The following is a 12,585-nucleotide window of genomic DNA, read 5'->3' as shown; positions in this document are numbered from 1 at the left end:
AAACTGACATTACAAGAAATCGTATTTGTGTCTGGTCTGCTGAAGAAATTACAATTAATTTATTTTGTCGAACCTTTTCTGAAACGTACTCTATGTAGTTTTTGTTGGAAAAAAACATGAATGTAAGAATGTTGATAAAATAAATTGTTGCTATAAGGTAATCAAATGCCTGTTGGATGCTGTTGCTGTATAGGCACATTCTAATCTTAATGTTTTCCCATCAGAATATGGTTTTGATTAGGGAAATGACAGTACCACATCCCATCCAAGCTGCTTGATATTAATGATGTTCACTTTTCATTGCAGTATGCATCCTGGAAGTTCTTTAGACCCGAAATGATTAAAGTTCAGTTTTGTAAAATGATGTACAGAACTTAAACTGGATATGTCAAGATTGCCAGGGTTCACTGGTTTGTTTTTACTGAAGTATTAGCATTTTGATTGTGACATATTTGTGTCCTAAAGGTTAAGAATTAACCAAGTTATTCCAACTGCTATAGGAGTGTTAGAAAACTAGGTTAAACTGTTTCATTTTTATCTATCTACTCATTTTGGTATTTTCAGGCAGGATGGTAGAGTTTATTCCCTATTCTATAGGCGTGGGAATAGGCACCTAGATGTCTTGTCTGACAAGATAATTTTGGGCAATAAATTTGGGCATTACTCTTGGGTCAACTGTGCCATTAATCTATATGAAGATTATTACTAGAATAAATTCAGACTGAAAAAGTTTGTGGGGGACTTGATAACATGACACTTTTTGATACCAGTTATGAAGGTGTTGCATTATGTGGGTAGCTGAAGGCAGAGCTGGCCTATGATCAATTTATTCTTCTTAGAAGAGTCAATAAAATGAAGTAGAACTTCAAATGTGGCGAAGCATTTGTAAAAGGGGTATATTTCATGTGCACAAGGTCAGCAAAAGTGGAGTGCTCTGAAGTCTGATAATATTAAGGGCAATCAAGTAAGAAATTTGGATAACTTTTTCTATGCTGGACTCTGCAATCTTTACAGACAAAAGATCTGTTCAGAGATGCAGGACTGACTGAAGAAAATGGTCATTCTGTTCCTTGAATGGTGGATTCAATGACTGATGCAGGGACAAGAACTACATGTACAAATGATGGAGATTAGCAGGACAAGCATCTGTAGGTGTCTGGGTTGGTGGTGTACCAGTGAATTGGTCCCAGTGTGACTAATATTCTACAAGTAACTTGGAAAGAGAAAGCTTCACTCAAAAGGATCAGGGGCAGCCCAAGGACGTTGTTGTAGTGACTGGAGTAAACCAGGCTATGGGGATATAGCACTGTGCAGAAGAGGGCACTCATGGCTGCCCCTTGCAAAAACTCTTCTGCTGAATTGAGGAGAAAATTGGAAAATTTTTCTAATTACAGATTCCCTCTGTTCCTGTATCCTGACATTTTGTTTCTGGTAGAGTGTAGGAGTTAAAACAGCCTGAGGAAAAAGTAGAAGAGAGGAAGGGAAACTGCTTTTGACTCCCCACACTGCTTGTAAAAATAAAAGACAGAGTTTTACCATGAAATGAAGAACATATTCTCTGTCATTATGCAGCTCAGATTAATTATTCCCTGTATATGTGTATCTTCCTGCTCTGGCCATTCATCAAGATTGCTCGACAGCAAAAATAGATAAAACATTTAATTTACAGTGAGCCTTATACACCTCATAGCAGAAATTGTTGTGGAACAAAGACTGAGGGGCCTGTGAGGGCTTGACTGGCAATTGTTCCCCTGTGGTGGGGAAGGGGTTCAGTTTAAGTCCTAAATTAGTTTTTCCTAATGTTAGCTACAGAAGTTACTTCAGAATGTGTGAATTTTTATAACAGTACTGTGGGGAGTGTTTCCAAAGTTTATCTTGTATTACATATTTTCAGTTTTGTATTCCTCTCCTTATGCAATTAGGATACATATATCCACATTTTAGCATACAGTAGAGAGATGAACTCGTAAGTCTGTTTATCTGGATAAATCTGCTCTCTTGTTTAGGGCAATGTAATCCAACAGTTTAGTCGTTAGGTGAAATAAAATAACTTGGGTTGAAAAGTGGAAGGTCTTGTGACAGCTCTTGTGAGGCACAGCTTCATTCTTTGCCATTTTAGCCCTATGCTTTTTTCCTCTCAAGAATACCTTTTCCTATTAAGTACTGTAAAATGAAACCGAATAGCTTTATTAAATATAAAGAAACTAGAATATTACTTTTAATGTAAAGAAGAATGAACAGTGTATCATTTTTGTTCTGCTAATAGGAGGTATATTTTAAGTCTTTGTGAAAGATAGCTTGAGAGAATAATGGAAGAGAATTTTTATATACAAAAGGAAGTTATACAGCAATATGCTTGTGTTAAACAACTGTGTGTATGCAGTTGTCAATTTTTTCATCCATTATGCTTATTTTTGAAGATTGATCCTGTTTTAATTAAAGGAATGGATTTTTTCTTTGATTTTTCTTGAAAATTGTGAAGGTGGTTAGGAATAGTTTGATACGATTTAAGATCTGATGAGACTTTGCACATTAGGCTGACTTTGTTGACATGGTTTTGCAAGCTATCCTGATCTGAACCAAATGGTCAACTAAATGGGGGTGTAAGTACTGTGATTCCTTCCAGGGAGTTTTTTGGATTGTCCATAGTTAATTATGTAGCCTAAGAGGTTTTAGCAGCCCTTTGACAAACATGTTGTAAAATACAGGCTTTGCTCTGAAGAGTTAACAGCCCCAGAATGTCTCCTGGTTTAAAACATTCTTTACTTTCTTGAGATTATTGTGTCTCTTGATACCTGTACCTTCTTGCTGTAATGGTAGTTTCTATGCTCATTTTAGTTAGCAGGAGTTTTGACACTGACATCTTGCATATGACATCTGAAAGAGAAACACAAATGATGTTGAAACAGCACCAAGTATAAGGTTATTCTAAAGCATAAAACTGAAATCCCATTTGCTTTTTGAGTACAGTTTCATTTTCAGCACATTGATTTTCAGCTGGTGGATTAGAAGACTGACCTTTCTGACACTAGGTGCTTAAATACATTCATTTGAACATTGGGTTTTTTTTTTTTTTTTCCCCCATAAGCCTTTTCATTCAAATCCTGGAGAGACTGATGATTGCATGGTTACCAATGTTTATGTTTCATTGCGATTTGGGGCTGGTCTGTATTTTAGTCTAGAAGTTATTTATGACACACATAAATGAAACTTACCTATTAAGTATCTCTAATGCATGAATTTATAGTTTTGTGTGTTGGAAAAAATCTTGATTGGTCTTTCCTTTGAATGTCATAGATTGCTGAATTCTCACCCTCAGGAATTTTTCCTGCTCTAATTCCTGTGTATCATGTATTCCTATGCTTTTGCTTGAAAAATACCAGAAATTTATGGAATCCTATATAAATATTTTAAAAATCATGAATATTTTTTCTTATCTGATAGTCTAGTTTAACATTAAATAATACACCTAGCATTTTAATGTTACTGCTTTTGCAAGTGTGAAGCTAGTTTGAGGATATTATTGAACAAAACAACATAAAACGATTGAATCCCCCTGCCCCCCCAGTCCAGGAAATGGTGAAGATGACAGGAAAAATTGAAGAGATTGCTTAATAAAATAAACTTGCAAACAGTCACCAATGCAACAAAATGATTAGTGGGTCATTTTTTAATTATAGTCCTGCTTTTGAAAGGGATCAGTAGGGAGGGTAAACAGTACAGTAATGGGCCAGTGCTTTGTATATAAATTTGATCTTTGGAAATAAGCTTGCCAGTGGTGTGTGTGGTATCTTAGCAGTGTGAATAGTGCTCTTCTATTTTATTTGTTATATGTGTGTAGCAACAGCTGTAGGCATTGGGCAATGCATTTAAGAAAGACTAGCCAAACCCAGTAAGTATTTTCTAGTTGCTTTTGAAATCACTTGTGTTGTTCACTGTATTCCTGCATAACTGTGATTTAACTGTCCTGAATTTCCTGCTCATGTCTTCAAATGAGGTGGTTCTCAGTATGAGCTGCTCTTTGTTGTACATCCACATACAAAATATTTGAGAATGAAAAAGGGAGTGTTCTTAAGGTCTATAAAATGATCCTAATTACTTGAACAGCAATAAAAAACAGATGATGTTTGTTTTGATGTGTTGTTTTCTAGTTATTGTGGCAGCTAAGGTAGTTACAGGGTGTATTTTAAGGACCAGGTCTGCATAGTGTCATAATTTAGGTTTTTTTTCAAGCTGTGTGATAAAACATGTTTCTGTTTCAACTCTGTGAAAAACATTAAAATATAAGTAAGGCCAGTTGTTCCTGGATTCAGTTTTCCTGCTGTGAATGCTGTGTTGTGTTCTATATTTAATTGGTTTAAAGCAGATTGGCGATTTTTGTTTTAGGTCAAATATACGGCCAGACTATGCAGATAGAAGCTTTCATGAGTTCAAAATGCATACCTTCAGTCGTGTGACATCTTGCAAAGTCTGTCAGATGCTTCTGAGGTAAGATTTTCAAGTTGTAGGATTTCTTTGTTGGCAGGGATATATTCTGAATTGTAAGCAGTATATTTGAGTCACTGTGTCTCTGATACTTCACTAACAGCTCTTGCTGAGAAACAGCTGTCTTTCTTTCAATACAGGCAACAAAATACATTGTTCTGTATAGGCATGCCAGTTGCTTGAAGATAGCTGGGTATCCCAAAGTGCTACCTTGTGTTATATAGACATGTCTCTGGATATCTAAGTTGTATTGAAAGCCTATTGGACTTAGCCTCATAAAGTGGTTAAATCACTTTTTAAAAGATTGTTGTTTTAAGCTTCAAACATGAACTAATGTGTAAATATTGTGGGGAAAATAAAATAAACATGAATGTTAGTGCCTAATCTTTAAGCAGAGATAAGATTTTTGTCTTGGAAGCTTCTGTAGTGAAGGATACTCTTACATCCTATAGAACATAATTATGAATTGTGTTATGAATTATTATCTAAAGAATTTTGCATTCCTGGGTAGAATTAAGAAAGAATTAAAAAATGGAAGACTGCTAAAACGTTTTTATATTTTCTACTGTAGTAAATAGTAGTTGCTGTACATTTTAGGTCTACTATGTTCAGTATTGTGTTCCATTTGAGGAACTGTTTCCCTTTAAAGATGAAGGTGTCATGTTAGACTAGGATGCATAATCACTCCATACTGGTCAGGATAATCTTGGAGACAGATAAGCCTAGTGTGAATAGTAAGCAGATAGATCAACTGAGGGAACTCATAGAATTGCTCAGAGGTGCATGTAAAAAAACAGGTTCTCTGTTAGCTGTTCAGTGAATCATAACCCCAGGCACAAATCTGAAAACAAATCCGTTTGCTCAGACTCAAATTCAAATTCCAATTCATTAAGGGGAATTGGAGAACACTTAGAATAAGGAAAGTGACTCCTTATTTAGCAGCTTTTTTTCTATTCCCCCCCCCCCTTTATGAACAGATTTCAAGTTAAAAATATTTGCAATATAGTCTATAAACTCCTTAATGCTTTAATATATGTTCAAACTCCCAAATCTCTTGAAATGGATCTTACTTTTCATGGCATCTAGGCAAATTCCCATTGAAATGAAATGAACTGTAGATCTGTAGTAGGATAGATACGTAATGGTGCAATTTCAGGTCTACTAGATGTACTTAGCCAAAGTTGCTTTGGGCTAAATTGAAATAGATACTGTTATTCTACAAGTAGTCTAGAAGAACTATCTGGTTTTGGTTTTTAAATGGCTAGTACAGATGAAAAGCAGATGAGCTGCTTGTCACTTGTCACTTTTTCTTGAGTCTTTAAGGACTTTTATTATGCAGAACAGCAAATGACTTCTAATACCGTCTGCCATGTCTCTTATTTCCTTAATGTGTGGAATTTGTCACTCTAATGTATCACTATCTAATTTTATTTTACAGAGGAACATTTTATCAAGGCTATTTATGTTCTAAGTGTGGAGCTGGAGCACACAAGGAATGTTTAGGAAGATTAGACAATTGTGGCAGAGCTAACTCAGGTGGTAAGTCATTTTTATTGTTAGAATACCATTTTTAATTAGGACATAAAACTTGCTAGATATAATTAAGGTTTAATTTATTTCTAATTTGTGTTTATTGTAACATACATACTTGTGAAACAACCATTCATAAGCACAATTAGAGTTGCATTTAGAATTCATAGGGATTTTTATTGCTACTAAATTGAAATGTTCAAAATCAGGACAGAACTGCTGTAGGTCAAACCCAATTTCTTCGTCAATGTCGTATACAGCAAGGAATTGCTCTCATTTTAATCATAGACTGTTCATATGTAACGCCTACTGTATGGCATATCATCTATCATCCTTGTGGTTCTCCCTTTCTGTCTATGTCAATTTTCATATTCTCCTCTCAGCTCCTAAGCTGTTCGTTTGTGGTGCCTCAGCTTTCTCTTTCATCTCACTGGTTTCCATGGTTTCTGTCCACTTACAATACTCACAAAAAGGTGATTGATGGCTTTTTACTTCCCACATCTAAGGGTCATTTTTTAGCTCTTCTATTTCCTGTTCAATTGGTGGCGATAAGTTTGTGATGCTTCAGCCAGCATACATAACATACATAACCGTAGTGTTTTTGTATACAAATAACACTAGTGTTTTTGACTCTTCCCTCTGTCTGGATTCTTAACTAGTCTTTCTAGAGATGATTTGGTGCTGATGGGGGGGACCACAACTGACAAAGGTACACCTTTCTACCCCTGAATTTCCCTTCCCATTAATGCAGTTGAATTCCTATTGCTTGAGTATGTTTGAAAGAGAAAAGCTGTAAGGCATGAAGATTTCTGTAAAGTATAGTTGTATATGTTAGCAAAATTTCTAGCTAGTTGTCCTTCTGACTTTTATAAAATCTGTACAATCCTTCCCAGAATTATTTCATAATAGTTTGTGAAATTTCTTGCATATCTCACATAAGCTACTGCAACCTCCTCCATTGGGTTATTTTGTTTTTGATATTACTATCTACAGTCTTTACAAAATGTTGTTGCAGAGATAATCTCTCTCCCACTGCTTGAATTACATCCTGGCTTCCTTCACTGCTCTTCAGTAAGATGCGGCTTCAAGAGTTTTGCCTCTAGCTCTTTGGTCCTTTCAAAATGGTTTAAGCTTGTTCATGTCTTTGTCCCTGTTTGTGTTACTTCCTGACTTCTACTTGCCTTTTAGCTTACTGTGCTATTTGCTTGCCTCGTTCTTTCATGAAATCATCGGGATGGCAGGTACCGACTTTCTGGTGCAGTCTGTGAACTTTGGTTTCTCAGTTGCTTTCCTGTATTGGTGATTATTCATGCTATGCCCCAGGTCTGCTCAAATGGCTTATCATTCAAGAACTCAGCAAGAAATAACCACAACAGCCACAATAATCTCCATGCTTTAGGATTATTCCTTTTCCTCCACCTCACTTACTGCTCAACAATTATGCTCCCACCCAGCTCCTCAAACCAAATAAAACAATGACAGGCATTAACAAGTTGACTAACACCCTAATTGCCATCCTCACTTCTCTGTCTCCTACCGCAGTCTCCTATAAACTTTACCACCACATAGAAACTTTGAATAACCTAAACCAAATGCCTTCAAAGCCTTAAACAAGAGTTAAACACTCAGTTTCTGCTAAGATCCAAAGGATACTAACCTGCATCTCCTGAATGCAATCCAGATGCTTTAATTAAGGTAGGATCTGATCTAGACAGATGGGCTCAATATCACAAAACTCTGCTTAAGGGCTAGATGCCTAAACCAGCAGGCTTCTGCCTACCAGACTGATAAACTCTCAATGCATATCAATGAGCTTGCAACTAAACTTGAACTTCACCATGGAGTTAAGAAGAGGAATCAAATCTTTGTAAAAATGAATACAGCCTTATGTGTCAACACTCGGCCATCTTACCTGTGACCTTCATTAACCAATGACTATTCTCAACTACCTATAAAGATATTGGCTCCCTTTATCTCGTCTTTGGTGCAAGAGCTTGCATGGTTCTCATAGCCCTTAGCTTACTCATATGTGCAGAACTTAGACAAATAATATTTTGTAGATGTGAAAACTGTATAAGCAACCACAGTATTTTCATTGAAAACACAGGTTTTTCATATAACCCCCTACAGATAGCCTAAATAAAATATTTAAAATTTTATTAAAATTTAATTTTTTTAGAGCAATTACATCTGAATTACTAGAGTGGAAAAACGGTCTTCACAAGAGGTCTGTCTTCCCTGGTGTAAACCACCCCTACTTCTTTTTTTTTTTTTGTACCTTTTGTTTTAATTGCTTTTGTAGTTTTTATTTTAATTGGATAGCTGGCATCCCAGGAGGCAGGAGCTTGTATTTCTGTTCCTTTGTAAAGATCAGTGGACACATATGGTGCCAAGTAAGAATGACCGTAAATGCCCAGGTAATACAAAGTCTGATTTCTTGCAGTTTTACTGCATATATGTCTAAGTAATGCTGTGGATTTATTAGAGGGGATAAAAATAAAGGGGAGAAAAAAAACCAATCCAGCCATGTCCACCCCCTGAACAACAACAAAAAACACCCCCTAAACTAAATCACATTTTTTTTTCTTCATAAATAGAATAAATTATCATTTTCCAGCTTCAAAGGAGCTGAATGTTATTTTTAGTTTCACTTTAAATCATTGCCCTTACTTTTGTAAAATTATAATGTACTGTATCTTTCTTTAGTGAAATTGGAAGTAACTGGATTGTTAAGATACTCTTTTGTCTTTCAGGGTGAGCTTATGTCCAGGTGTTCTGCTCTCTGCAATCTCTTCAAACTTCTCTTTCTCTTTTCAGTCTATTTTATTTCTATGCTAAGGCTCCCAGTTTTCTGTAGCTCTAGTACAAGCTAGAAAATCTGTGTATCTTCCACCTGCTCATAAGGCAGAATGACAGGAGATGCTAGACTATGGCTTCTTCCAGCCTGTTCTGAGAGTAGATCATAGCTGCAGGAGCAAATTCTGACTGACAATTCTTGCTGTCGCTATGAGTGGAATATGGAAAGGGTAAATGTTTTTTGCCCACTTTGCTGAAAATGTGTCCTTTTTTTTCCACGTAGTGAGGGACTTTGGCCCTCATTGCTAAGTAAATAACTCCTTATTTAGAATCTTGAGGTTTTTCTCTACTGTTTTCTATTTTTCTTGTCTTCATTCCATCTTTGTCTTTTCAAAGAAAGTGGTAGTAGTGATTGAGCAGTGCTGCCCATTCATAATGTGCACTGGGTAAAGAGAGGTTTAAGGAGGAGAAGCTTTACCAGTTCCTGCTTCCCCATACAGTCCAGAGGGGGATGGGACGATTCAGATTCTTTTAAAAACTGGTTTTGCAACTTGTGAATGATTTTCTGGAGCTATGTTTTAAAGTGTCCTTGCTCATGGCAGGCAGTTGGAACTGCATGATTTTTAAGGTGCCTTCTAACACAAATTATGTAAACTGTAAAATTTTAATTGCATTTTGTGCAAATAATATGTTCTGCATGCACAAAATTTTAAAATAGAGCTAATTTTGATTTTTTTCCTTTTTAAATCTTTAGAGAAATCAATTTATGATAAATTATTTTTTTTTCTAGTGGTGCTCCTGTGGGAAATTAGCAAAGGTGGCCTGAGAGTGAGTGCGTCTAAGTTGTTGCAGAGCATAGCCAGGATGCTTCTACAGTAGCAAAATGCCTGGGACATTTATTGTATTGTTATATGTTTCTTTTGTTTCTAGGGGACTATTATAGCTTTTTTTCACAAGGTAGAGTGGACATAAAATGCAATAATCCATTTATGAAACTGGACATCATTATTCCCCAGTTGTGTGGTATTAAAGCCACAAACATTGAAGAAAAAAAAAAAAAATATATATATACACACACACACACACACAATGATAGATGTGTGGTTTGTTTAATCTGCTGTTCTCTCATTCTGGTAATGATTGATTCCAGATGCTTCACAGGAAAGAGTAAATTCTCCATGTGTAGTAGTCAATGCCCAGGTATGATACTACTTTCTTAAACCTATAAAATGTTCTTCTTGCCTTTTTGGAGTTGTAAGGGTTTTTACATCTCGTTAATGATTTTGCATAGCTTCCTAATTTTTGTTGATAGAAAAACCTGTGTTTCAGGAGTTCTGGAACAGTGAGTTCTCTAGATTTTTTTTTTTATTTGGCTTTTGTTTTTTGGTTTTCATGGGTTTGCATATCTCACCCTGGTTATGTTTGACCTTTTTACCTTTTTAGTTTAATGTGTGACTTTGTGGCTTTTTGTGAGAAGAGTCAATGGAGGTCTTGACTGCTGCTTCTGTATGATAAATTATTTTATAACTTCCCATGACTTCAGATTAGTATACTCTCTGAACTGACTAGTCTTAATTTTTTTCTATGATGTTTTCATAACTGGAACTTTTTCTCTACTTCAATTTTCTTTCCCATTTTGTAGATCTATTTCTAGAAGTCTATGAAAAGACGTGATCAGAATTCAAAACACTGCAATGAGACTATACCATTAGGTTTCATAAAGGCATTTTAATTTTTCTCAACATCTTCTGGTTTTGTAGCTGAAGATTTTGTTTTCTTTTTAGACCACTGAGCAAGTACTTTTGCTAGCCCTTCTGAAATGATGCTTAGAACCTCCCTGAGTGGATTAAATTTTTTCTTTCATTCCAAGTCAGTTTGTGAAAATGCAAAAGACATCCAAAGACAGATGAAAGCTTTAGAATGACAGATTTAACAAGTGTCAGATTTAGATGATACACTTATGAGAGAAACATTGACAAAATCTGAAGATAAATTGCTGTGTTGTCATGCTATGCCTTATACACAAACATATGTCATCTTTTCAGATGTTTTGCTTCAAAGAAGGACAGTTAAACAGACTGTAGAAGTTACAGTGATAATAGATGCAGAATTAATCAGTTGAATTAATAAATAGAAGAATGTGTCTGTATTTATCTCTTGATGTTTTGGTTATTGTCACTGTAAATCAGCAATGCTGGTTGAAATTTTCTGAGCTTATTTCTGTCATTAATGATTTAACTATTTTTCCCTTGAAATGCTGCCCTGTACATGCTCAAGTAGTCCTCTGCATCTTCACATATTTTACTTTTATGTCCTATCACTTAATTTTTCTTTGACTTGAAATCCTTCATGCCCTCTCTTTTGTGCTAGTATTCTAATGAAGTCTGCGGCCTCAAACACAAGGCCTTACGAAATCCTTAATCACAAGGGTTATAAAATTTATGCACATATTTTCTGACAGTTCCATTTATGAGGACATATATGGTGTTCTTTTCTTTGGTGGCTGATGTCGAGGTCTCTTCTTCCTTTTCCACCTCTTCTGGCATCTCAGCTACATTCCTATGCCTTATTTCCAGGCACAGCACAATTTTACTTATCTGGTGGAGCTCTTCCTCTAGATGGAAGGATTTACATATGGAAACAGCTCAATAAGAATGACTAAGACATGTTTTCAGTAGACAAAGGGAGAAGCTGTCTCTCTCATAATTCCCACTCTCATTGTACAGGTTATTCTGTGGCTCTTACAATTTTTGCAGTCATCCTCAGAATTGATAAAACAGTATCACTCTGCCCAGAACATACTACAGAACAACAGTCTGTTTTATAGTTTAAACCAGCAGAATTAACATTTGATTCCTATTGTCAGACTGTAATTTTTCAAAGTCTGTCCTATTATATTGAATTAAGCATTTTCAGGCAAATATTTCCTGTTTCCACAGACTACTGAATATTTCAATTAGTTAAGCCTCTAATAATGGGTCTAGAATCTGAAAATGTTTTGAATATTTTAAATACCATGCCAAACCCACAAAATGTTCTTCTTTATATTGCTGTTCCCAGGGAATATTAGAAGCATCTCTCATTGGGGAGTAAATGGGTTACAAAAACATTAAATGGACATTTTAATTGTAATTTTTACTTATTCATGGTTGTTTTCTCCTTTGGATAATTCTGTTTGAAAAAGTGCTACATTTCCTTAGGTGGAAAAGAAGTTTCTTCAACTGTGTGATGAACCTGAAAGTAAATGATATCATATGATGGGGTCAAGTTTAGAGTCGCTTTTATATGATAATACTGATATTGTTTCATATGATAATGTTGCCCAATAATATAGTTCATGCTGTTTATGTAATAATTGCACGCTACAGCACATTAGAGATTATTTATAAAAAGCATGTAGTTTTGACATATGAAAGGAAACCAGTGGCTTTCACTATTTACCTTTTTGCTGGCTTGTCGTGGTTTAAACCAAGTCCACACACAGCTCATTCACTCACCCCCCCCCCCTTGCTCCCCCAACTCCCGGAGAGTCAGGAAGGAGAATCCAAAGAATGTAGCCCCCATGGGTTGAGATAAGCACAGTTTAATAGCTAAGGTATAACACAAATCAATCCTGCTACTACTACTACAGACAATAATGATAAAGCCAATAACAAGCGAAGAGAATACAACACCTCACCAGCCACTGACCCATAACTCACCCCACCCTGGCCGACCGAGCACCCAACCAATACCTCCTCCATCCCCCCAGAGCTCCAGCCCTTCTGGGTCTCT

General features: G+C 35.9%; 1 protein-coding gene across 1 annotated transcript in view; it reads left to right on the top strand.

Annotated features, from left to right (window-relative positions):
- The window catches only part of VAV3 (vav guanine nucleotide exchange factor 3), a 158,942-nt gene that overhangs the window by 90,255 nt on the left and 56,102 nt on the right, over nucleotides 1–12,585 (top strand). The window contains exons 16-17 of the mRNA XM_005148083.3: nucleotides 4,387–4,488; nucleotides 5,924–6,024. Of these exons, the coding sequence (XP_005148140.2) occupies nucleotides 4,387–4,488; nucleotides 5,924–6,024 (203 nt within the window). The remainder of the gene's footprint in view (nucleotides 1–4,386; nucleotides 4,489–5,923; nucleotides 6,025–12,585) is intronic.

Source organism: Melopsittacus undulatus, chromosome 6, assembly GCF_012275295.1.
Source record: "Melopsittacus undulatus isolate bMelUnd1 chromosome 6, bMelUnd1.mat.Z, whole genome shotgun sequence".
Taxonomy (NCBI): Eukaryota; Metazoa; Chordata; class Aves; order Psittaciformes; family Psittaculidae; genus Melopsittacus; species Melopsittacus undulatus.
Note: the sequence above shows the minus strand (reverse complement) of the source record. Positions and strands in the feature narration are given on the sequence as shown.